The following is a 27,454-nucleotide window of genomic DNA, read 5'->3' as shown; positions in this document are numbered from 1 at the left end:
AACAGATATTTCAGGAATGGGGGTAACTATATAAGATGATAGGATTAAATCGATATTTTTGTTTTTAGTGAATGTTTTGGTGATGTGAGCGAATGGCTTAGGAGGCACATACTGGGTTATTTAGGAGGACATGTCATGATGTCAGGAACTTATTTTAATATGACTCAGTATAAAAGAAAATCTGTTTACCTAATTAAAATAAGAAAAGGAAGACAATCAGGGTAATACTTAATAAATCTGGATGAAAAGTATATGGGTATTTCATGGAACTATTTTTCCAGTTTTTCTGGTAGGCTCATGATTGCTTTCAAAATACAAAGCTGTGTGAATAAAGGAAAAGTGGGGGTCCAGGATGACAGTTTAACTTCTAATTGTATTTTTCTTAGGCTATTACTAAACAGAGTATAGCTAAGCAGTAAAAACACATTTTACGTAGTTCTGTCTTGAGAATGTGAAGTGAAAGTCGTTTTAGATATATTATGTTGAGAATGTAGTATAGGGGACTTCCATCTTAGCCTATACCTTTAAGGTGAACAGATTTTGAAGCCGGGCGGCGGTGGTACACACCTTTATTCTCAGCACTCGGCAGGCAGAGGCAGGAGGATCTCTGTGAGTTTGAGGACAGTCTGGTCTGGTCTACATAGTGAGTTCCAATTCAGCCAGAGCCACATAGCGAGACCCTGTCTCAAAAAACCAAAAAAAAAAAAAAAAAAAAAAAAAAAAAAACATAGATTTTTGAACAAGTAGATTAGGTGTGTGCTGAGAAATGTCATTTTCCACTTTATATTTGAAAATGTTGAACAAATTCTAACTTTTTATCTTTGAAATAACCCAGTGTTCTTGGCCACCTATAAAAATGATTATGTTGATGTGTCCCCCTTTTGAGGTTAAAGAAAATAACTATTTCTTTTCTTGGTGGCTGAAAGGATCTGCTTGATGCAGGTGGAGATAGAAGAAACATTGGTGTAAAGGACACATAAGAGATAAGGCTATGCATTTATTGCCCATTTATGTAATTACATGTGTCTCTAAGGACAAAGGTCCTTAAAACAAAGCCCAGAGGCAAAGTAGAAACAGTTCCTGAACTAAGAGAGATAGATTTGTGATTACTTCCCGCTTCATGATTTTTCTTTCCTGCGTGGTGGTGTGTCCTTTCATTTTTATAATCACATTTGAGAACTTGGCCATCTCTACAGGCTCAAGCTGATGGCTGAAGAAATGGTTCAGGTCAATAAGAAGAAGATGGAGATTTTCCAGGAGTATTCATAGGCTGTGAGTCCCGAGGACAGCCCTCACTCCCTGAGACCCGATAGCCCCTGTTTGTAGAGGAAGCCCCCAGAAGGACCACAGCAACATGGATGTGCTAGATGAAAACCAGGCCCTGCAACAATTCTTTGAAGGTGAGAGCCCACTGGCCGCCATGCCATGGTTTCTTCTTCTGAGCAGTATCGCCGCTCACTTTCACTCTCTCTGCTTCGCAGCACTCACTTATGCTTTGTCCTTGGAAGAATGCTATCAGATAACTACTGAGTTGGAAGTACAGGTTTTATTTGCTCCATTGATAGCAAAAGTCAGCGATATGGGTAATGGTTTTTAAAATACAGGATTCCATCTTACGTAGCTTCTTTGTTAAGAGTCAAGTGAGCGCGTACTATCATCACCTGTCTGAGCTTTGTGTTAGGGCTCATTCCTTTGTGTTTTAAAAAATGCAAGATTGATTTTTCTCTCTAAAATGAATAAATATCGTGTAGCAAAAAAGTGAGATTTTAATTAAAATGTTTTAGTATAATTTAGTATAATTAACTTCAAATCAGCCTAAGGCAGCAAAGGAGCACCCACTTCCTGCTCCCTTCTTTCTGTTTTTTCATAACACTTTAAACACATGTAGCTGGATGATCGTTTGCTTTTGCTGTTGAATTTTTCTTCTTCCTGATGGGAATGACTGACGCCGACATTGTGACACAGGTTTTCTCTCTTCTCAAAGCCCAACATGGCGGTGCAGTTGTTCATATTTCATTGGGAGAATGATCGTAATGGTGGGACTTCTGACTATGTCAGCACGACCTTGCCTTCTGCTGCCTCTTTATGATGTGTGACCGGGAGAGTCAACATTAGCCTCATTACCCAGGCTCACACTTCCCCTGGAGGGGAAATGTGGCTGAACCTTCCTGTGTTTCAGGGCTTTTCACAGAAGGTGAAGGAGGGTGGCCCAGGGTACACTGGCTCAAGGGCAGTTAGCAAGCACCCTCAAAGAAGTGACTTTGGCCTTTCTTGATTTTAGTAAAGTGTGTGACAAAGAAGAGATATTTAAGGGTTGAAAAGAATGAAAGCCTAACGAATGTCAAACACTGAAGGGGTGAGTCATATCAAAGGCATGGTAAGACTCTAGGTCACAGCCGAAAGGAATCGACAAAATGAGGTAGCTTTTACGGTTTGGATTTTGTCAGACATGGGAAGAAAGTCAGAGTAAGCTGTGAAAGTCACTGTGTTCGTTTTATTCCACACCCAGTCCCCTGGAGTCCTGCCTGTACCCGTGGCCAGCTTTGACATCATGTACCTGGGTCATGCTTGAAATGTGCTTGATACACTAATACCATTTTGCTGTTGTTTTCTGAGGCTATGTCTCATGGAACTGTCATTTGACCAGTAGGCAACACGCCTCAAGCTATAGTTGCAGGTGTACTTTTTTTTTTTTTTTTTTTTTTAAGAGAAACCACTATTCATCTTGTAGACGCAGAAGGTAGACTTTGTCTCCTACTACCAAGGAAACCTGGTCTCTGGTCTTTGCTTTCCCTGGAAGAGCTTTTGGACTCATGTGATCCATCTTCTGTTCCCATTCACCATAGAGAACTCTGACACCGTTTCCATAAATCTCTTCTGTAGTTATTGGAATATGTATTCTAGATAGCATCTAATCATCACCATCATCATTACTATTATCACTATTATTATTACAGTTTCTCCTTCGGCCTCAGACTAAGCTGTGTAGCCTCTCTGGTGAGGAAGGAGTCCATTCTCCACGCCCAGAAAGTGGATAGCTAGCGTTCCTCTTCCGACTGCATAGCAGGAAAGGTGGTAAATTCTAGGGAGATAAGAGGCACAGGCCCTGAAAAATCACAGCTAGCTGCCAATTAAAAAATCCCTTTTACTATTTAGTGCCCGTTTGTGCCAAGTCTATTCCACCTCCTTTAGGTGGTGGCTAGAAGGGTGTTGAAACCTTTCCCTTATATGTTAATGATTCCTTTCCCTAAACCTTAAAAAACTGAAATCCTCTTTAGAAGAACAGCAAGGCTAGAAGCGCTGTAATGAGGAAGGCCAGCTGTCATAGCCATATCCCTGCTGCCATCTCACTCTTGAATCAAATACCATCTTATATTTAATGTCATCGGTCACTAGTGAAACAGGACTTAGACATGATTAGTCACTGAATAGATTTGTCATACTAACCCACTTTAAAAGAGTGATTAAAATTTGCTTTGGGGGAGGGGTTTAAAACCTGAAAATCTCCCTCTCCACTTTGTTTCCTGTTTAAAACTATATCAAATCATTCTATTATAGTACTATTTAATATGCCAATTGTAATTTTTAAAGATTTATTTATTTTTAGTATGTGTGAGTGCTTGCTTGTTTCCACGTACGTACGTACGTACGTATGTATGTATGTGGGACACATCTGAGTCTGGAGCTTGCAGAGGTCAGAAGAGGACATTGAATTTCCTGTAACTGGGGTCTGAAAAAAAAATAAAACTTTTGGCAAGCTGTTGGACATTTGAAAACAGCCCCTCTCTCTCCCTTGGAGTCTTGTCCGAAACAAGACATTTTTTTCTTACAAAGATTTTGGTATTAAAGAATTTAAGTTGATGATTTAATCTTGAATTCAATGGCTTTGCCAGTCCAGGTTTTTGCTGACGTTGGTATTTGCTTTAAACTGGGTTACCGAAACCACAGCTTCCCTGGACATCTGTGGGTGTGGCTTTTTGAATCACAAGCTGTGCAAGGGACTATCAGGAACTATCTGCAAAGCTGCTATCTGTTTCTGTTTAAATTCCCCAGGCAGCCATTATCACAAGAGGGCAGTAAAGACGCAGGGAAGGCAGAAATAGCTGCTATACCAGCGGTTCTCAACCTGTGGAGTGTGACCCATGGGGGGGGGCAAACTATTTCACAGGGGTCACCTAAGACCATCAGAAGACAGAGATATGTACATTACCGGTCATGATAATCACAAAATTACGGTTATGAAGTAGCAATGAAAATAATCTTTTGGTTGGGGATCACCACAACAGAGACCATATGGGCTGTAAAACCTAAAATATTTACCATCTGCCTTTGTACAGAAAATGTTTGCCAACCGCTAGTCTGCAATCCAATTAGTAATAATAGTTGTTATTTATTGAGCATTTTTGTGCTGTGTATGGGACAATAATTAAGACCATGGACTTTGAGTCAGTTTTCATGGTTGTGGTTTTGCAATGTGCTATTTCCAGGACTAGGGGTGAGTAAACCTCTCTGGCCTTCTGTTTCCCTATTTGTAAAGCAGAGGTACTCATATTATCTCACTTTGTACTTTTTTTTTTTTTATGCCTAGTGCAAAGAGGTCAGTAGTGTTTGTTACGCTTATTTTTAGAATTACCATTTTCTCTATTTACAGAAGTTCCGGACCATGTTTCCTTCTCCTTTGTGAAATTTAATCCTGAAGTTAAATATCTTGCTTAAGGGTCATCCAGATAGCAAATGCAAGGTCACTGTTTGCTTTGCAAGCCTGATGATGAGTATGGGTCTCTCTCTTCCCCCCTCTCTCTTTTCTCTGTCTCTTAATATATATGAGTGCTCTATCTGCATGTACACCTGCGTGCCAGAAGAGGGCATCAGATCACATCATAGATGGTTGTGAGCCACCACGTGGTTGCTGAGACTTGAACTCAGGACCTCTGGAAGAGCAGACAGTGCTCTTAACTGCTGAGCCATCTCTCCAGCCAAATTTAATCTCTTAAATCCATATTAAAACAAAACAGAACAGAACAAAACAAAAAGCTGTGTGCTGGGTGCTTCTGTAATCCTAGCAGTTCTACAGGGAGGTTGGAGAACCTGCAAACTGGAGGCCAGCTAGTCTGGACTGTGTAGCACAGTGGGAGAGCAATTAGGGAGACTCTGCCCCAACAAGCTGAAAAAAAGGGAAAACACTCTGCAAATGCTGTCCCTCTGAGCCCTGCCAGTGCCACCACAGGAGAGCACACAGGCACGAACCATCACTGATCCCTCGATTTGTTTATTGAACCAGCCAATAAAACAACAACAACAACAACAACAACAAAAAAAAAACCCTGAATGTTTCTTGAGATCCCAGATTGTACTGATGTACAGAGCAGAGACCTTGCCCTGAAGAGCTTATCTAGCTGAAGGGAAGAAGACAACAAGGAGGAAAATAAAAACGACAACCTAAAAATAAAAACGACAACCTAAAGGAGTTAGGGTCTGGACCGGGGGCCCAGTGGTTAGGAGCACTTGCTCTTCCTTCAGAAGCTCTTCATTAAATTCACGTGGTGGCTTATAGGTCTCTGCAGCTCCAGTTCTAGGTGGTCCAACACCATCTTCTGGCTGCAGCACCAGCAGACATGCACGCGGTGTATACACATATGTGAACACAAAACATTCATCCACATAAAGCCTTAAAAATATGCCCAAAGGATTTCTGAAGAGACCAGACCCGAGGAGCCAGACCCAAGTTGCGAGCAGGAGCAGTGCATCAGTTTGGGAGGAGAGCACGCCACGCAAAGGGAAACGGTGCAGAGTCACGGAGCTTAGAATGCTTTGGGGCTAGGTGGGGGTGAGCTGAGAGGTGGAGGTTGGCTTGAGTGTCAACAACCATCATGGCTTTGGTGGCAGTGGGGATGGGGGTTGGGGGGTGCATTAGAGGTTGGATTTTTATTTCCAGTGTCATGGAAAACTAGTGGAGAGCGTTCAGCAGGACAGGCAAGACTTTCGGACAGCTGTAATATGTGGCAGGCAGGGAGACTGGGCTTCCTGGGGAGAATGATGTCATGAAATGGTACAAGGTGGTGTGACAGATTTAGAGGTGGAAGATGAAAGGAAGTCAGGGGTGCGTGAGCATGGTGCATGTGTGTGCGGTGTGTGTGTGGCCATCTGGGACATTTTGACATTTCACATAATTTTCAGACAACCAAACTAAAAGAACAATGAGACAGTTAGCTAACTGAATCCAAAACCTCAGGAAGGGCTAGGACTGCTTTTCAGAGTCTAACAGCCATGTCTAAAGCTTTTGAGACTGGATGAGATCCCCAGGAAGGTAGACAGAAGAAAGCAAGGATGAGAAAGTGGGCATCCTGGTGAGAGCTACTTTCAAAGAGAGGGGAAGCAGGAGAGTTAAGGTAGGGGAAAAATGTTTGAAAAGGATCAGATAATGGATCATTCCTAGAATGATTAAGATAAAAGAAGGCTGCACACGACTGCACAAGTGACTTCCATGGAGTCAGTGGGGTTGGAAAGAAGATGAGGGGCTAAGCTAACAGTTTGGGGAATTTTTGCTTTGGAATAGGAAGAGAGAGCTAGGTCAGTAACTGGAGGTGTGCAGAGGAGGAGAAATATCATTGGGTAGATGGTCTGGTTCTGATTTTAGGATGGGACAGGCTAAAACATTGGTTTCCATCGGTCAATCAGTCAGCCTAGAGAAGCCAACCGAAGATTCAGGGGAGCGAAGAAAGACAGGCGAACTTTGACACAGGCAGGCACGGCACAGAAAGCGTCTGGATGGAGTGTGCCCAGGGCAGGTGCGATGTTCAGAAGAGAGGTGGACACTGTGAAAATGCCCCGGTTCTTTCTGCCTCACCTCTCGAACTTGAGTTCTCCTAAGAGGGAACAGGCACTGAGAGTGTGCAAGGGGCTATTTAAGAACCCGAGGCAGGAGTTACATGATTATTGTTTTAGAGGGTGTGCTAAACTGCCTGGGGCTGCTATCAGAGATCAGCAATACACTTGGTGACTTATAATGATAGAAAATTATCTTTTTTTAAATTTAATTTAATTTTTTTATTATTAGTTACATTTTATTAACTCTGTATCCTGCTCCCTTATTCCCTCCCAATCCTACCCTCCCTCCCTCATCTCCTCCCTGCCCCTTTCCAGGTCAACTGATTGGGGAGGACCTCCTCCCCTTTCGTCTGACCCTGTTTTATCAGGTATCTTCAGGACTGGCTGCAAAGTCCTCCTCTGTGGCCTAGCAGGACTGCTCCTCCCTTGGGGGGTGGGGAGGTCAAAGAGCCTGCTATTGAGTTCCTGTTAGAAATAGTCCCTGTTCCCCTTACTATGGGAAACCAATTGGTTACTGAGCTACCACGTGCTTCATCTGAGCAGAGGTTCTAGGTCATATCCATACATGGTCCTTGGTGGAGTGTCAGTCTCAGAAAAGACCCCTGTGCCCAGATATATTTGGTCCTTGTGGAGCTCCTATCCTTTCCACGTCATACTAACTCCCTTGGTTTGGTTATGAGTCTTAGTATCTGTTTTGAAACACTGCTAGGTAGAGTCTTCCAGATCTTTTTACAGCTGCAGACAGAAGTTCAAAATCAGCAGGCGAGCACAGCATCGCTGACTGTGGTTGCTCTAAGGGAGACTCCTGTCTCCCAGCTTCTGCAGGAGGCAGGTCAGCTTCTGTTTCCTCAAGGAGGCAGGCCAGCTTCTGTATCCTCAAGCTGTGCTGCCATCTTTACTTTATTTGTTGGGTCCCCCCCCCCACCACCACCAGATCCTGTAGGCTTAGACTTTTTAACAAACCTACTTTAGTTAGGGTTCTTAAATGCTTTTACCTCCCTTCCAACCCCCAACACTGGGTAGAAGAGTAAGAAGGTTAGTAGGGTCAGGGGCAGAGTTCTCTATGCTACTTCCTGCTGGGTAGGGCCATAAGATTCTTTTGGGGGTGATAGCAATATCAGTCATCCAGAAATCCAGGTAATCAGCAAATCAGCAAACAGCAAATGCAGCAGCAGGATGAACCAGCAGCAAGCAATCCTCCTCTAAGCAGCCATGCCTTTTTTTTTTTTTTCTCTCTGGGCTATCATATTTATACCCCTTGAAGTCCTCAGAAGTCAACTAATTCCAGGTGGCAAAGACCACACTCCACACAAGACACTTAATAAGTGTGGGCAAACTAAAATCCCCAACTTGGACTTATAATAAAAACAAGTTTACATGTCCTAAACCAAAAGGTCCACAACAGGATCCCCTTCCTGTTTCTCTATGGTAATTTATCTCTGAATTTAGTTCACACTCTGATTCAGCTTGATGGTGTCTGAAGACTCTCAACTTAATGGCATCCTCTGAGATTCCTTTTCCAAGTACAGTCTCATTTACTGAATCTGAACGAACATATCTTTGGAAAGGGCACTTGTCAGCTTACAACATGGAACAGAAAAGTGCTTTTTGTAGGGGAGATGCTTTGAGGTCATATTTTACTTTTGTGTGTTTTCCCTACAAAACCCAGCCACCCAGGTACAGTCTGCAGTGGGTGAAAAGCTAGTCTGACTAAAATGGGGATTTCCCAAGTGAGTGCCACACAGAGAGATAAGAGGAAAGAGTTGCAGGTATTGGCATGAGTGTGACTGGAATGGTAGGTAGACCCTGGTACTGAGCAGTGTAAGGCGGGAAGAAACCGGAAGAGAATCCAGAATATGGTAGTTGAGATGGGCATGTCAGAGGATGTTCTAGTTATGGGCAACACTAATATCTTGATAGGGTCTTGAGAAGAGGTAGCTCTGCTCAGTTGAGTGAGGACAGCTAGAGGTAAGAAGAGCTGGAGGTGAGCAGCTTTAGGCCTCAACAGTTGGGTGATGTTGAAGCCATCAGCAACTATGACTGACACTGGAGAGAGGAAGAGAGAAGGCAGAAACTCAACTCTCCAAAGAAAAGGAAAAATGAGCCAGAATTCTGTTGATACCAACAACAGGAGGTAGGCCATGTGATATGTGACCTGGAGCCATGAAGCGTGGAGAAGTCTGGAAACAGAAGCAAAGAACAAAGAAAGGGCTTTTCTTACTTTCAGGCCTGAGGTGCACGTGAGTGAGAAATCCGTCTTTATTTGAGATAATCCAGAGTTTGACTGTTTCTTAGTGTACATACAGCCTTGTTTTAGGTCCTCGCCTTCTATAAAAAAAAAAAATGTGTTAAAAAATACTCCTAAATCTTCAGTCATTTACTTTGGGTTCATCTTCATAAAGTAGAACTGTTGCCACCTGAGATTTAAAAGTTAGTATGGTCCGATTATCTGCTGTAAAGTTTGGGGGAGGGGCAGTGATTGTTTTGTTGTTGTTATTTTTTTCCCCCTCTAAATCCATCAGCTGCATTCTTGCAGTTGATCGATGCTGATTTGCATTTCTTTAACCTAGCAAAAGTTGCTCTAATCCAGAGCCCTTAATCTGGCATAAAATTCCATTTGGGGTTGAATCCCATGAGCTGGGGGTCGGGGGGGGGGGAGGTATTTATGAATGGTCTTATTTATTTATAAGAAAGCCTCGTCATCAGGTGCTCGTAAGCTCCAACACAGAAGGGGTTAGGCGCCGCTGAGACTGCTCAAGGATTTTGGCTGCTCCTCTCACTTGCTCCCCTTTGAAAGTCCCAAGGTCCAGGGCAGCTCAGCGGAGGAAGCAGCAGACTCAGAAGATCATTGTTTCAACAGTGTAAGGGCTCAGAGATTCTAGTCAAAATGTTGCTCTGGGATAAAAAGAAGGATTCTGAGTGCACAGAATAAACGTGGCACTTTCCCTTTTCTGTTCTGAGTTGTAACGGTAAGGGCTTGCACCCAACACAAAACAGAAACCGAAAGCTAGTGCTTGGAGGTCAGCTGGAATAGAAACAGGTGCCTTTTCCCCTGGAAGGTGACCCAACCTGGGAAAGAGGCAGCAGCTCTGCACTGGGCTGGCTTCCTGCTGTCCCTAGCAGCGAGAGCCCTTGTTAGGGACACTTGGAGAGGTGCTATCAGGAATCAAGCTGGCATACAGCCTCATAGATGGGCAGTGCCTTGGGGACTTCTGTCTCTGTCTTGGCTACCTCTAGGAATAGCTTGACTGATTCTAGGAATAGCTTAGATTACAGGAGACCTTTGAAATTGGCATAAAAGTCAGTGTGAGGAAAAGGAGAGACCATAGAACCTCCTTAAGGAATGACAGTGAAACTGAGGTAACGGTGGGAGAGCAAGGAGCCTTAAAAAAAAACTTTAAAATATACATCGATTTATTTATTTGGTTGGTTCTTCATAACTCTCTGTCTGTCTGTCTGTCTGATATGGGAGCATACCATAGCATGCATGTAGAGATCGGAGAACTTGACAGGACAATTCTCTCCTCCACTGCATATGCCTAAGGATAGAAAGAATGCAGGTCTGGTAGCAAATGATTATCTGTCTTTTTGCTTTGGACTTCTACCTCAATGCTAGCTCAACTTCCAAACATTCACCTGCCTCTTCCATTTCCACCACCAATCACTCACAAACACCCACTGTCCATATGCTTTGTTTCCCCTTCACTTTCAGCACTCTGTCATCTGGCTTCTGTACCCAGAAGGAAAGGAAAGCTACTTAAGGGGCAATGAGAAAGAGAGAGGAGGCAGTTTTACCAGGGCGGTGATAGAGAGACAGGTTGCAGAGAGAGAGAGAATTCAGGTGAAGATCAAATGAGCCAGAGAAGGATCCAGAAGATTAGAGCAGATTTCTGGGAATTAGTTTGAGCCAAGAAAGAGTAATTCAGGGGCCGAGAGAAAAACCAGATTGAATAAGTCAGCTGGGAAAGGAATTTGAGCCAGAACAGTTGAGTTGAACCAGCCAGCCCAGAGCTCAAAAAGGACAAGAAAGGGTGAGCTTATTAAGCAGTGCCAGAGGCTGAAAACATTCTTGGCCTAGGCTAGATTGTACAGAGGCCAGAAGCTTCCAGGACTAGGCCTATGTTAGCAGACGGAGGCACTAAGCCTCTGAGACAACACCCGAACCAGGTGAATAAAAGTTCTTTTACAATTATATAATTATCTATTAAATTGGGTTCTTTGACTCTCAGAGATATTGCTTAGCGGCAACTCAACTTCCTTTTGTTTGGAAACCTTCCTCCTTCCCCTCTTTGTCTGAGTCTCTCTGGGTGGTCCAGGCTGGCCTCAGACTTGAGCATCTGCCCTCAGCCTCTTGAGCGCTGGGACCGTCCACAGGGGCTCACACTTAGACCAAAGTTTACCTTTACAGCTTTATTTTTATCATGTGTGATTGTGTTATGTCTGCTGTCTCCTCGTGAATGCAGACGTGCACATGCCACGGTTAACACGGGGAGGCCAGAGCACAACTTTCGGGGAAGTTGGATCTCTCCCTCCTCACAGGGCTCTGTCTCCTTAAAAGGCCTTCTTTGGGGGAGAGACGTAATGCAGGCGATGTGGTGTTCGGTAGGAAACATGGCGGAGATGCTACCCGGGGCGGATGAGGCTGGAAACCAAAGTCCACAGCTAAGCGGTCTAGGCTGAAACTGGTTTGAACCCAGAACAGTTTAGGAATAAATTTGTGCTCTAACCGTGACATACCTTACCACCACACAAAAACAGTGTCGCGGTCTGAAGACCGGGATCGATTCTTGAACTTCTCTGGGAGATGTTAGTTATCAGGAAGCAATAGCCTGAGTAAGCGAGAGCTGAACACTGTTAGGGAACAGGGCTGGGGCTGGGAGCAATGCAGGACTGCCTGAGCGGGCAGCTTCCCGTCTGAAGCTGCATCAACAGGCATCCCTCCTGCTCTGGAACTGGATGCCTTTACAGATCACATGCATTGACTTTGAGCTCTGCATTTCCGTCCGTGTGGGTGGTAAGGTACGTCATGGTTAGAGCGCAGGCTTTTACCTAGATTGTCCTGCTTCCTTTGCATTCTGAAGTGCTGCTGACAAACGAGTCGCTTTCCTCCTCTATGAAGCAACTGCTTCATAAGCAAGGCTGAGAAGTAAGACCAACTATGTAAAAATACGTTCTCCTAGTTAGCGTCAGCTCCCAGTTCGACATAGCCCAGAGTTTTATAATGAGTCTCAGTTGATGGAGTGCCTCCGCCAGATTGGCCTAGGGCCATGTCTGTGGTGCCTTTTTTAAATTATTGATAGATGTATGTCATATAACTATGTTTTTGTCAACTCGACACAAGCCTGGACATACTTGGGAAAGGGAGTATGTCCCTTTCAGTAGAAGAAATACCTCCATCAGATTGGCAGGTGGGCATTTTTCTTAGGCCCTAATTAATGCAGTAGGGTCCAGCTGGTGGCGCCATGCCTGGTCAGGTAGGCTTGGACTATATGAGTAAAGTAGCCAGGCCAACCAAGGGGAGCAAGCCAGTAAGCCACCATCCTCCATGCTTCCCCGCTCTGCTTCTGTGTGTGTCCCTGCCTCTGTCTTCCTCAGTGCCGGACTGTTACCTGAAGCATAAGCCAGATAAACCTCTTCCTTCATACTTGCTTTTGGTCATGGCATTTATCATAGCAATGGAAAGCAAACTAGAACATATGTCATACCTGGTCTAGAGTTATTACCCAACAAAGCAGCATTATTAAATTTAAGAAAAATTATTCTTATAAGGGGGTTTCCTGAAGCAGGATATGATCAGAAAAAAAAAAATTGTCCTTTAAAGAATGTTTGATTCTGTGGTAAAAATGTGCTGTTCTGGAAATCACGCCTCACGCTTGAGAGACAAGTACCCCACTACTGACTGCACTCCCAGCCACGTATTAATTCCTCCTACCGCATCCAACACGACAAACAGGCAACACTGTCACCAGCACTGTCCACCCGAGGGGGCAGAAGCATGCAGGGCATGGACTGTGTTATTAGATGTCAGAGCTTGGGTTTGCACAGGGGTCTGCCGACTCTTGAAGGCTTGTTGGGGGTGTCTACAGGGGTGGTTGCAGACTTCTACTAAAGTGTCCAGGTTTTTGTTCTGTTTTGTTTTTAACGGTTCACATATGAAGTTATTCTGGACTGGGAGCAGTGACTACTTTGCTGCCACTGGCCATGCTAAGAAGGCAATGATTATGCTTACCGAGCGGGCAGCTAGAGAACTTGAGGAAACACAGCCCCTAATACAAACATTAACACGGGCCTGCATGCAACAAAACCCTGTGGGCAAATTTAGGCAGCTGACTCTGCCCTAGAGTTCCATATTAAATATTGACTCTTGATCTTGGCATCTGGGGTAGCCAGACTGAAGACAAGTCTAGTATTTGCAACCCTGGTATTAGCCATAAAAGAAACGAATGTCATGTTTAGCAATGGGAAGAAAAGTGTTCGTGTCATTTCATACTTTGAGTTAGTGTCACCTTTATAGTTCAAGGCTCTTGACAGCTTTAAGTATTGGAGAGAAGCACTGCCTTGAACTGCCTGGGGCTGTCAGCAGCCTTTCTTTTCAAGTGCCAGCCTGGCTTTGAACCCTGGCTCTTCTGCCTCTCTGCTGTGTGACTTAACTTGCTCAATTTGGCTTCTGACTTAACCTTTTAGTTCATGTTTTGTTTTTTTTTTCTATTTGCATAATGAGGATACTAGCACCGACCTCATAGCCTTGTGAGGATCGATGCTGAAATGCGAGGATGGGGAAATCAATAGTAGTTATTGATCTTTGTTTTATTGCAACTGTGAAAGAAACCAAAATGCTTATTTTATTTATTTTGAGGCAAGAATGAGTCTAAGCTTATACACAGACTCTTACATTTATTTTTCAAGGAAATAGTCCTGTCTCCAGGGAGTTATTATAACTTTTACGTGCTCACATTAGTTATTGAGCCTTTATAATCATAAAATCCATTTATAGCCCTTGGTTGCTAAGCAACAAAGGACAAAGTACTCAGTATTTCCTTTTACTACGAAAGGTTCAGCTTTCCCATATTTGCCTTGAAATCAGCATATTTTAGAAAGGACAGGGCATCCTGTATCTGAAAGGGCTTAGCTGGCATTTTTGTGTGGAGATAGACTCAAGCCTGAAAGAAATATGTTGTTGTTATTTTGCTCCTCTTAGACAGGCTAAAGCACTTTCTGCTAATTGTGTGGAATGTGAACCTAGACAGAGTCTGAAGTTGAGAGACTACAGGTTCATGTTGCGGTGAGGTAACACATTACCTGTGTTCTGTGATGCCCTCTCTCTCTGGGAGGCCCTTCTTTATCTGGCGGTCGTCTTGAGGGATGGTTGAGGTGTGGTCCCTGAACATAAAAGAGGTGTTGCCTGTGGACCCTGATAACCAACGGCTGAGTCAGGTCATTCACCCATCCTCAGCAGCCTTTGGGTAAGCTGCCTTTTAAAAGTCTTGAGCAACATAATCAGCGTCCTTATGTGAGATCAAAATATTTAATTGTTTCTGTTGTTTTCAGTAGGTAAAGCTTTGGAAGTCCCAAAAGAACATACCGCTATTTAAAATCTTAAAAAGAACTTCAGCACAGCATACTTTTTCAGGGCTCATAAATGCATATAAGAAAAACAAAAAATTTAAAAGGTGTATGTGGCTATTTCTCTTTTCACCCACATTAAAACAGCACCAAAGCAGATTATACTGTCCTGTCTGCAGTCTGGTGGCCCTTTGTCCTGGATGCAGTTTATTTTGTTTTATTTTAGTTTTTTTTTTTTTTTTTTGAGACAGGGTTTCTCTGTGTAGCCTTGGTTGTCCTGGAACTTGCTCTGTAGACCAGGCTGGCCTCGAGCTCAGAAATCCACCTGCCTCTGCCTCCCAAGTGCTGGGATGCAGTTTATATAAGTGGCGGGGTGCTACAGATGCGGACTGGAGGCAATGATCCTCTTCTTCCTTTCCTTGTGGAGTTAGAAAAGTTATTGCTTCAGGACAAATCTCCTGAGAAGTCCCGTAAAATGTTATCCAGGCAGGAAGAAGCAGAAAGGATATTAAACCTCTTATAATTCCTCGTGGTAACAGCTAATCTGTTACTCTGCTGCTGAGAACAAATGGCCTTCAGAAGGATTTGTGTGAGAGTGTGGCAGTAAGAGCTGTCTGTTAGGAATAGGTTGATCCTGTTTGACAAGAAGAGGGAGAATTAAAAAAAAAACAACCTCAAAAATAAACAGTAACAACAACAACATAAGACAAAATAAATCCAGACCAAAAAGAAATCTATTATTTATATGTGCTAACTACAGTGCCTTAAGCAGCATTTGAACCTCTAGCCCTCTGTCTCCCTGAAAGGAAGACAAGGCAGAAATCTGCTTGCTGCCTAGGGATCTGCAAAGATCCCTGGATACACATGGTGGTGAGGGCAGTTCTATGAAACAACACCAAGGATTTCTCTGTCTCTTTCCTTCCCTGGAAAAAGCAAAGATCTATATGCCACCCGTTTCTCCATGTTCCCAGTCCATCTTCCATGGACTTAGTTTCCATTTCTATCATGATTGTTTGTAGAGTCTGATGTTCCACAGACTTTCACCCCCATTCATTCATTGGCCCCCAACTCAACTCTGAGAGCAGTTTACAAATTTACAAACCATTTTTTTTTATTACACTTAACTGTGTAACTGTGTAGAAGACAGAGAACAACTATGTGAGTCTTGGGGCATTGAACTCAGGTCACCAGGCTTGGAAGCAAGCACCTGAGCTATCTTATCTACCCTCAGTTTACATAAACTATGGAATATATATGTTAAACATAAGTATATACATATAAAAGCATACTTAGAATAATCTCTTACACACATACACACACACATACACACATACACCTATTGAGTCTATTTAGTGTTGATTAGATGCACATTTATTTAGGGCTGACTACTACAGATTGGAAAACCCCCATCAGGGATTTTGTTGCTGGAGAAAATGGATTCCCAGTAACAGAAACCCCAGTGACAGGCATAGAAACTTCTCTTTGAGATCAGGAGACCCCAACAGACTCCCCAAACAATATAGGCTATTCCCATTGCCCCATCAGTGGCCATTGATTGCTTGTAGCTCTCCATCTGGGGAGTGGGTTATTGCGAATTTTCCCCCATCTACATGGGCAGTCATCATTATGTAAGTCTTATTTACAACCATATGGTAGAGATACTATATGCTGCTTTCCTGTCATGTTTAGAAGACACTTCCAGCAGCAGGTATCCTGGTTCTCTGGTTCTAACCACCTTTATGCTTCCTCTTATACAATTTCCCCAAACCCCTAGATGTTAGGCATTGCATTGTAGATGTATCAGTTGGGGCTTGGAATTCCCTGGTCTCTTATTCTCTGCGTTTTGATCACTTGTGAATATCTGTAATAATCTTCCATTGTTGCAAAAGGAAGCTTCTTTGATGAGGATGGGAACTATACTTCTTTGTGGGCATGGGATAAATATTTAGAACACAGTTAGAAATTACATTGATTTAGGAAAATGGCAGCAGTTGGTTCTCCTCTGGGTTTATGATCTTTCCATCCATGGGTAGTTGATTAGGTTACAGTACCAGGGATAGATTCCCTCTATTGAACAGACCTTAAGCCCAATTAGACAGCTCTTGGTTATCCCTAAGATGAAAGTGTCACTATCGCACCGTTGAGTATATCTCATGGGGCTGGTCATTATTGTTGTTCCTAGGCTTTCAGCTGGGTAGGGCTATTGATTGCTTTTCTCCCTTGGGAGATTGCATAACACCTTCTGAGAACTACTCCTCAAGAAGGAGGCTTCCAGATCAGGTTCAGCTCAATCCCTCCAAGTCCTGTGTCTGGGGTGTGTGGTATCTTCAGTAAAAGTTCTGAGAGGCAACCAAGAGCAATAGGAATAGCCTATATCGTTTGAAGAGTCAACTGGATTCTCTTGATCTCAAAGAGATGTTTCCCATGCCTGGTGCTGTTAGATAGTCTATGGCTCATGGGGAACATTGTCAGCTGTATGGTAAAACTCCATTTTTATCTGTTTATATTATCTATCTATCTATCTATCTATCTATCTATCTATCTATCATCTTATCTGTACATCAATTTATCATTTATCTATTATTTGTCTATCTATTTATCTATCATTCTATCTGTTCGTTTATCTATCATTTCTGTATCATCTATCTACGTATTTATCTGCCATCTATGTATCTAATCTATCATCTATTAGTTATCTACCATCTATCTGTCTGTCTATCATCTATTTATCTACCTACACTCTATCTATCTGTCTATCTAGTTTTTATTTTAAGAAAATGGATGTCTCATTTGACTGTCTGTGTGGATACCATGTTCGTAAAGTGGCTGTGGAGGCCAGGAGAAAGCATAGCATTCCCTCGATCTGGAGTTACAGGTGGTTGTGAGCCACAATGGAGGCTCTAAGAATCCCACCTGGGTCCTCTGGAAGAGCAGCCAGTGCTTTTAAGCTTGGATCCATCTCTCCAGCTGTTATTTATGCCTTTTCCAGTAAGCTTAGAGAACACTGAGTTTCCTCGCGGCTTTTTTCAGATATCCAGTGAGTAAATGTTTGTGTGTGCATGCATGCGTGTGCAATCCCTCACACATGACGTGCATGATATGGGTTCATGTGCCATTTTATATGCCGAGGTCAGAGGGGAACTTGGTGCAGTCAGTTGTTTTGTTTTACCTTTATGTGAGTTCTAGGAGAATCTACCTCAGGCTGCCAGGCTTGCATGGCGAGTGCCTCTCCCAACTGGTCTGCAACATTCAATGGTTTGGAGCTGGAGAGATGGCTCAGAAGTTAAGAGCGCTGGCTGCTCATCCAGAGGTTCTGAGTTCAACTCCCAGCAACCACACAGTGGCTCACAACCATCTATAATGAGATCCGGTGTCCTTTTCTGGTGTTCAGGTGTATATGCAGACAACATTGTATACATAATAAATATATCTTTAAAAGATTCAATGGTTTAATAGAGCAAATGAGAATAACAATAATAATCATATATTATATATCATATATAGAAATTAATATATTATGTTATTATAAAATAATTAAAATTACATTATAAAACAATAAGATTGTTTTCGTATCTGCCTGTGCCACTTAAATTTTTCTGTCAGCTTATGTTCTTTAAATTGGTTAACATGCAATCACTTGAGTTTAAATTCAGTCCTTCTAGTACCTTATTTCTTCCATTATATGGTAATGTTGAGTGTTTACTAAAGAAAGAGGCATGAAAGCTTACTTTTCATGTAGTAGTGCTAGAAGAAGGCTTTTAAAGACTCACAGCAAAGAGAGATCTCGCTTAATCTCTATTTCAAATTATTAAAGGTAGTGTAAACTTGATGGTCTACTGGTGACGGCACCGAAACCCTTCAGTCAGAACAGTTATGGATCAAAATGCAGTAGATCGCTTTTCCTCCCTACTTTTAACCATGTGAACTTCCACATTATTTACAAAGAAGAGGAGCAGATAACCCAAGGGCGGCTTTCAAGACAGGGCCAATCCCTTATTATTTACTCCGAATGCAGTCCTGGTTTGTGAAAAGCAATAAAAGTCGCTCCTGTGGAATTTTAATAGCGTCAACGCTGAGAACGTACAGCATTTTAAAGTTATATGTGGCGAGCACCGTCTGCAGACACGCTCGGCACCTTTCCTGCCCACAGCTGAGAAGGGAGTCTCTGAGCCAGCTCTTCCGCACAGATTGCAGATGCCATCAGCCATCCCCACGACCAGTTAGTTTTCTGTCCCTCCTTTTCCTGTCTTCGTGAGTCAGCAACTGCCATTCTTTGAAGCCATTGCATGGTCATAAAGGGTAAAAGACTTGATTCACTGACATGTACAGTGACTTCAATACCAGTTTAACAAGCTGCTTACATTTTTATTAGGAACATCACCATTTGATTGACCTTTGGTATTTTATCACCAACCTTCTATTCTACTATTATTTTGTACGATTCTATAGGAAGTAGCCATAGAGTTGGCGACAGCAAGACACACTTGGGCCCTTGCAATAACTAAGACCGTGTCTCTGAAAAACTGAGATAGAAAAAGTAATCTGATAGAGTAAGATTGCTGCTAGGATTACATATTGAGAAATACTTGTAAACTGACTTGACGTGGCGATGATATATGTCTATAGAGTTCACGACACATTCTTTTCCTGGCTAGCCAGCTCTCAAGTGGCTGGCCTGAAGATTTCCTCCGCTCATTCTGGCCCTTCTTAGGTACTGCACTTGATATTTGTTGTCTCTCTGTTGAAGGGCATTGCCATAGTTAATGTCAGCCGTCAACCTGACATAAATTTAGAGTCACCGAGGAAGAGGGAGCCCTGACTGAAGAACGGCCCAGATCAGATTGGCCTGTGGCTATATCTGAGAGTTATTTTTTTTAAATTGCTAATGAATGCAATGGTTGGTGCCATCTCTAGGTAACTGGTCCTGGCCCTGTATAAGAAGGTAGCTGAGCAAGCTAGAGGTAGGAAGCCAGGAGCAGGGTCCCTTTACGGTTTCCACTTCAGCTCATGCCTCTAAATTTCTGTCCTGTGTTCCTGCCCTAGCTGCCCTTGGTGATGGACTGTGAACTATAAGCTGAATTAACCCTTTCCTCCCCTCAGTTGTTACTGGCCGTGGTGTTTAATAGAGCAACAAAAAGCGAACTAGAAAAGGCGTGGTTCTCACAGCATCAAGAAGTGACCTGTGTGTTGAAGAACAAGGACCTCACTGTCCTATTTTCCTATCAAATGATTTTATGGCCACAGCTCTGCATGGGCTTTGTCAGCACTTCCTCATAACGGCCGTGCTAAAGGACCCATGCCTTTATCACCTATTCGCTCCCAAGCAAAGCTAATGCAAAACCCTGTGCGTAGCTCACTGATTGCATCCTGTCAGAGCAGCTGCTGGTCAGTGGAGGCGTTCTGATGCCTCATGTTCACCTGCCTCCTTCAGGGTGCTTTATACTTGGATAATTTGCCTTTGCTGTTTTTATCCAAGTTACAGATGGCATTACAGAAGGATAGGGGCATAGTCTTTCTGTACCGATCACCAGGCTTTTCTCTAGGTTAGCCTTCTAGAGGACAGTTGCTCTCTAACTCTAGATCAGTTGGCTCTCAACCTTCCTGACCCTGTGACCCTTTAATACAGTTCCTCACGATCAGATGATGCCCCAGCCATTATTCGTTGCTGCTTCATAAGCGTAATGTTGCTACTGATATGAATCGTAATATAAAGTGATATGCTGTGTCTGACCCCTGTGAGAGGGTCGTCAGACCTCCAGACGGGTCTCTACCTACAGGTTAAGAACTGTTTCTGAAAGTCATCAAATTTTAAAGCCTTCCCTCTATCTTTTCCCTCCTTCCTACAACTCTAGCCAGCCATCTCTGACCTACCTACCAATCTCCCACTGGATTAGAAGCTCCTCTTTGGTGTCTCCTTGAGTGTGGCATAGTATATTGTAGCCACTGCCTGCTTTCTTGCTTGGCTGCTCTGCTCTTCCTGGCCTTACAGGCGAGACGGGGTGAGTGCTACACACTATTGCAGCTGGCACACAGCACCTCATTGAGCTGAATGCCGGATGGAGGAATGACAGTCCTGCTAAGTGTCTAGTTGAAGTCAGGATGTACATGTCTATCCAGTTTCCTCATCTGCCGTTCAGCTGGTGTACAGGAAAAGACAAGTCCTGTACAACCTGTTCTTTTGTTTGTTTGTTTGTTTGTTTTTATTTTTTATAATTTATTCATTTTATGTCCCAATTGTACACCCCTCCCTCTTCTCCTCGAGCTCTCACTCTCCCTCCCTCTTTCTCTATCTCCCTCCACTAGACCACAGAAAGGGGGAGCCCTCCTCACCTACCATCTGACTCTAGCCTATCAAGTCTCATCAGGACTGCCTGCATCCTCTTTCTCTGTGGCCTGGCAAGCCGCAGCACCAGGGAGAAGTGATCAAAGAGCAGGTAACAGAGTCCATGTTAGAAACAGCCCCTGCTCCCCCTACTAGGGAATCCACATGGAGACCGAGCTGCCTGTTGGCTACATCTGAGCAGGGTGTCTATTTCTTCTCCCTGCATGGTCCTTGGTTGGTGCGTCAGTCTCTGCAGAGTGCCCAGTCTCCCCTGGGCACAGATTTGTTGGCTTTGTTGGTCTCCTTGGGGAGCTCCTGTTCCCTCTGGGTCCTTCTATTCCCCAACTCTTCCATAAGACATGCTGTCCTCTTCCCAAAGTTTGGCTACGAGTCTCAGCATCTGCTTCAATCTTGCTGGATGGAGTCTTTCAGAGGACATCTATAGTAGGCTCCCATCCTGTTCTCTCTCTTTGACTGCTTTCAGTGTCTATTCTATTTGTCTTTCTGAATGAGAATTATGCATCTTCCCCAGGGTCTTCCTTGTTGGTTAGCTTCGTTAGGTCTGTGGATTTTAGACGGTTATCCTGTATTATCTGGCTAATATCTACTTATAAGTGAGTATATACCATGTGTGTCTTTCTGGTTCTGGGTTACCTCACTCAGGATCATCTTTTCTAGTTTCCACCATTTGCCTGCAAATTTCATGATTTCCTCGTTTTTAACAGCTGAGTAGTATTCCATTTTTGTGTAAATGTACCACAATTTCTGTATCCATTCTTTGGTTGAGGGACATCTAGGTTATTTTTAGTTTGTTAGTATTACAAAAAAAGCTGCTATGAACATAGTTGAACAAATGGGCATGTGCAGGCTTTCTGATGCCTCCTGCTCTCAGAAACCCCCAGAAGCCAGGTTCTCAATAGTCTTCCCTAGAACCCGGCATCTTTGAGCACTATAGGAATTCCGTATGGAGGCTGCCTTCTGTTACATAATGTACTAAACTACGTGTTTACTCAAATTGAATAAAGACCGATTTTCATTTTATCTCCTAGTTATCAGTCCTTGAAGTTCAGGTGATTCATACTATGTTAAAGTCCAGAGAGCATCCACTTAGTTGCTGTCTTTAACAGTGGGTCCTATTATCTGGGCTGGGAAAAGCTGATTAGATTCTGGCTAGATCAATATAAGATATCCACACATGGAGATGGGGAAATCCTCAGGATCTTGGGATAGCAGGTGGAGCTTCCTTGGGTGCGTTGTCTTCTTATCTCTGTGATAGACTTCCTGGCAGGTGCCATATGAAGAAGGAGGGATCTACCTTGACTCTCAGCATTCAGAGAACACAGCCCTGCATGGCTATGACAGCACAGCACCATGGCTTGGCCCGCAGCCCTGGGAGCTTACAGCTTGTTCACGCTATGGCTGACTAAGAGACAGAGACTGCACTGGACGTGGACCTTGAAGGTCCGCTCCTAGTGGCCCATGTCCCCCAGCCACATCACAAGGTTCTACAGCCTTCCCAAACAACATCCAAACACAGGCCTGGAGGAGACACCCTGATCTCATTTCAGTTTCCAGGCTGACTATCAAAATAGGGCTCAGGAACTGGCTACGCTCCTAACTAGTCACAAAATCCAGCGCTTTGTCCTTCTAAGTCTGGTTTACATGTGATATGCGGACAAATACTTAGTAGCCGTCTCTGTGAGGACAAAAGATCAGCCCCGATTTAGAGCATTTTGATGACATAAACATTCTCACTGTAGCTAAATTTTAAGCTAGTAGCTCGATGTTACTAACTATGACCTTGGGATAGGAGAAAAGTATGTGCTAGTCAGCTTCTTCATCCTGTTGCCCAGTCTCCTGCCTTCTGGACCATGTTTCTACTGAGCCAGATCAGAGTCCAGCGACAGTAGCTCAGACTCTGCTTTTGCAGACAGTTGCATGCTCACTGACCCCTGTCCCAGAAGCTTTCCTGACACCATTTCACTCTGCCAAGTCATTTAGGTATCTGGCAATGCCCTGTGCACCTTTTTAGTGTTTACTGAGTGACTGCCATGTTCCAGGTCATGTTCTAGATGTGGAATATGTTGCTGTGATGCCTTTGTTGGTTTTTTCTTCCCCCACCGCTCTGTGAACTTTCTGAGCAGAGAAACTGATGGTAATGATACAAGGCAGCGCTCTCACGGAGCCGGGCATGATCTCGTTTAACTCTCACAACTCTATGAAGTAGGGCCATTCCTACCGTTTTATGGATAGTGACGTTGAGGCAGGCTGCTCCTCCCGACTGTGTGCTAAAGGGCCTTGCCACATTATAAACGTCACCATGTCGCTCCTCCGCTTTCTCATCCGTCTTCTCTCTACATAAGCCTTTCCATTTATGACTGGGTTAGTGACTTGTATGTCACCATCATCGCACACACAGCGCATGCAGCTTTGATTCAGGGGACATAGTCCACCACCGTGGGGAAAGCAGACCAGCAGAAGTGGCTCATGGCCTTGGTGGCAGGGCCAGACGCTGCTGGCCACATTGTGGAGGCCAACCAAGGAAGCCTGCGGGGACACATTTCACATTTGTGCTAACAGGAATTCCAACAACTCATCCAGCCCCTCCTCTATGCAACAAACTTAATATTTATTGAACCGCCGTATCTCGGGTCCAGTTCTGGATCAGTGGTGCTCAACCTTTCTGACGCTTTGACCCTTTTAGTACAGTTCCTCGTGTTGTGGCGACACCCCCAACCACAAAATAATTTTGTTTCTGCTTCATAACCGTAGTTTTGCCACCGTTATGAATCATAATGTAAATATCTAAATCAGAAGATAGCTGGCATGTGACCCCCCAAAGGGGTCGTGACCCACAGATTGAGAACCACTGCTCTAGATGCTTAGGCGCTGTTACGGTAAGGGAGGGTTCACGTTCTAGAGGGACTTAAAGCTGAATAGAGAGAGCAGACACATGACACATCATCGCCTCCTGGCTAAAATACAGATATGTAAAGCTGGTGGTAAGCTCCATGAGGGCATGGCTCTTATTCTCAGACACATTTGTTACCTGCTTCCTGTCTCTGATACTTGGAACTCATTTGCACACTCCATCAAGACACAACTTCCCTGACACTCCCATGGGTGTGCAGCTTTTCTTCCTGGAAGCGGGACCTTGGCCACCTTCTCAGCCATGAAGCCTACATGTAGAAGCAAATAGACTCCAGGGATGAAAATGAGCCACCTGATGGGAGGAGGGGGCTATGCAAGTTGGGTGTTCTAAGCAAGTGTTTAAGACATTTAAAGCAAAGTGATTATGTTTAAAAGCACAAGATTTATTTTAAGAGCCATCTGAGGGTTGCTGTCTGTGTGTAAAACCTCCTGAAACAGTTTTATCTGACGCTATGGATTTATCTTGTTGAGTTATTTCCTCTGGGTCTAGAAAGCACAGATATGATCCGGAGTCCTAGATAAAGCTGGCCACAGCAGGGATCATCTCTCTCTGTTCATCATGGTGTTTAGACAAGCCATATCAGGCAGGGCCTGTTTCCTATGTCCATCTGGAAAGGGGGGGGCAAGGTAACAAAGAGAAAGTGGGGGCGTTAGCCAGGCCTTTGGGAATACAGATGCCTATTTCTGCCTCAGGAATTGTGTGAGTGTGTGTGTGCAGGTGTGTGTGGTTGTGTGCGTTCGTGTGTGTGTGTGTGCACGCACACCTGGGCGTGTGTCAGGGGAGGGGTGCCCTATGAAGCAGATGGGACACCAGCAGGAACGTCCGTGTGAAACCACACAGATCTCTCCTTCCATCTGCTCTGCTGAGCACTCAGCTTGTCCAAAGCCCAGGGAAGCAGTACAAGCAAGTGCATCCTCTCAGCAGTCGGCTGGCATTGCTGGCAGAGACCGCTTAGCCAGCTTGCCTAGAGTGTGAGTGACAAGGGGGCGCCACGCCAGGCCTGCCTTGACACTGTTTCCTATAGCCCAAGCTGGCCTCAAGCTCACTATAGGTGGGGGTGGCTTTGACCTTATGCTCTTCCTGTCTCTCCTTCCTAAATACTAGCAAAACCCAGGCCTTTGAGCATTCTAGGCAAGCTACTTCCCCAGCCTTCGGGCTCGACTTGTGAGCTTGCCCTCACCATCCCTACCCAGTGTCCCCAACTCTCAAAGCACAGGCTCTGCCAGCAGTCCTAAGCCTTGTAAGCTGTGTGGTAATGACAGCCACTGCCTAGGACTGGCATAAAGGTTCAGTGACACAGGAAGGTAAAGCATAACGTGTAGCCAGGCACAGAGGGAAAAGTTCCAGTTCTGATGGTCTTTGGAAAGCTGTGGTAGTGTTCAGATGTGTCTCCTTCCTGGTCCTGTTCTTTTAAAATCCCTTTGCTCAGAGCAGCAGAAGGACCTTTGAAAACGTGTGTGAGGCTCCACACACCTCTTTCCAAAGGCTTCCGGTCCCTTGATCTCACAGTTCCTACACTCCTGTGCTCTGTTCTGAGAGGATTCGCTGCCACCTAACCCAGCCCAGCCCCCTTGCTTTTGCCCTTGACACCCCCTCTGCCCAGCATGCTCTCTTCTTGATATTTGCATAGCTGGCTTCTTCAGAGAGGCTTCAAAATCAGAGTGATGTCCTCCAAGGCAGCCTTTCCGGACATCCTGTTACACTGTCATCGCTCTCTGCTTGTCTCCTAGTTACTTCTGCTCTACTTTGTGGGCATTGTACCCCAACCCTAGCTTAGCAAGGCATGTGGAAGGTTACCACTTTCGTTTTTTCTTTTCTTCTCTCTCTCTTTCTCTTTCTTTTCATTTTTGAGCCTGTGTTTCCAGCACATTGCACGGTGCTTGGCTTATAGTGGGCACTTAGAAGACACTATTTGACTCGGTGGAAGATAATGAGATGTGTGCTGTAGTCGGCATGCTAGCCTGTTTTCAAAGCCAAGCTACCAGTTTTTGAGCATCACCGACTTTAGGGATGTCTCTTCCCCTATAAGTTCAGGAAATGTTTGTAACGTGTCCCACCCATTTTGTAACAGGTGGTTACAAGTCTCCAAATAGGGTTGGTTGTGTTTCTTCTCCACAGATGTCACGATCCAAGACCATACAGAGAGAAGCCTTCACATTTCTTTTGTGAAGCCAGCACCAAATGTTAAGAAATACTGGCATGAGTGAGAACCGGCTTATTTCAATCACGCCTGAGAAAGAACCCACTATAATGTATTACACCGTTATGCAACTGTCTAGCATCAATTTCTGATTTTAATAAGAAGAAAGAAAAGCCAGAGCCATAAGACAAAATTCCACTTGTTTCAGATTCTAAACAAACGTGGTTTTTGTTATGTAGAAAAACAAAATATTTTGCACAATAAAGTGAGCCACACAGAACGGATGCTGGGGATTGCCAAAGACGAGCCCCTGGCCCCACTGCGCATGTGTGAGCCTGGAGCAGCTGACTGCAGCCAAGCTGCTTTGACAAGGCGATTGCCTTAGCTCAGCCCTGGGGCAGCCGCTTCTGGATATTGGCTGGGATGCTCTAGAATGCTGGTTCTCAACCTTCCGAATGCTGCTGTAACCCTTTAGCTGTGGTGACAATTATAAGATTATTTTCATTGTATATCATAACTGCAGTTTTGCTACTGTTATGAGTTGTAATGTAAATATCTGTTTTCTGATGTCTTGGATGACCCCTGAGAAAGAGTCGTCTAACCTCCAAAGGAGTCTCAACCTACAGGTTGAGGACTGCTGCTCTAAGTGGTGGACTTTAAAACAAATCAACATCTTCTTTTATCCCCAACACTAATGGAAAAAAAACATTAAACGTATCACTGGGTGTTCCTTGATGTAAGCTTTCAATCATTATGCCATACCTGTATGTATCTCTACACATGAACATGTGAAAAGTGTTCATGCGAATTGACATAGAGTATTTAATGCTTTTGGCAAAAAGTCAAACACATTTTTCCTTTTAATAAATAAATTCCAGTATTGAATAATCTCTGTGTACCTTAATGATAAAGTCTCCAAAAATTAAATTCCACTTGACAACATTCTATTTAGAACTTGGTGTATAATACTTACCACCGATATTAAAAACAACAACAATAACAAACCATGACCCAGGCAACTTAGAGCAGGAAGGGTTTATTTGGGCTCATGATTCCAGATATGACGGTGGAGTGGAACCGTCAGGCATGTGGGGAGCTCACCTCTTGAAACGTAAGCAAGAAGCTGAGAGAACAAACTGGGAACGGGGAGGCATTTAAGCCTCGAAGCCCAGCGTCAGTGAGACACAGCCTACAACAAGACCACGTTTCCTAAGCCTCCCCAGAGAGCATTGCCAACTGGGTTCCATGTATTCAAATATCTGGGTGCATAGGGAACAGGTTCATTCAAAACATCACATTTTCTATTCCACGACTGTGAAACTGGTGGAGCAATTATCATGGTGTTTGCATTTTAAATACATGGTCTGTGATGCTGTTTCACTTATTTATATTACTACTTAATTGACTTTTGTTTCTGGGTGTTTGTGTCTGTGTGAGTGTAGGCCACTTTTTTTGTAGGTGCCCACAGAAGCCAGAAGAGGGCATTGGATCTTCTGCAGCTGTAGTTACAGGCAGCTCTGAGTCACCCATGTGATCACTGGGAACTGAACTTGGGTCTTCTGCAAGAGCAGCAAGCACTTTAACCACAGTCATCTCTTCAGCCTATCTGTCTATCTATCTGTCTATCTATCTATCTATCTATCTATCTATCTATCTATCTATCTATCTA

At 44.0% G+C, this 27,454-nt stretch overlaps 1 protein-coding gene across 1 annotated transcript in view; it reads left to right on the top strand.

The window, feature by feature from the left end:
* The first annotated feature begins 1,072 nt into the window (after nt 1–1,072).
* Myrfl (myelin regulatory factor like) overlaps nt 1,073–27,454 on the top strand; it is a 102,200-nt gene continuing 75,818 nt past the window's right edge. Inside the window, exon 1 of the mRNA XM_055626201.1 lies at nt 1,073–1,400. Coding sequence (XP_055482176.1) covers nt 1,355–1,400 — 46 coding nt within the window. The 5' untranslated portion in view covers nt 1,073–1,354. The remainder of the gene's footprint in view (nt 1,401–27,454) is intronic.

This window comes from Psammomys obesus, unplaced genomic scaffold, assembly GCF_907164565.1.
Source record: "Psammomys obesus unplaced genomic scaffold, mPsaObe1.curated_primary_1811, whole genome shotgun sequence".
Classification (NCBI taxonomy): domain Eukaryota; kingdom Metazoa; phylum Chordata; class Mammalia; order Rodentia; family Muridae; genus Psammomys; species Psammomys obesus.
This window is presented reverse-complemented; position numbering and strand designations above follow the sequence as displayed.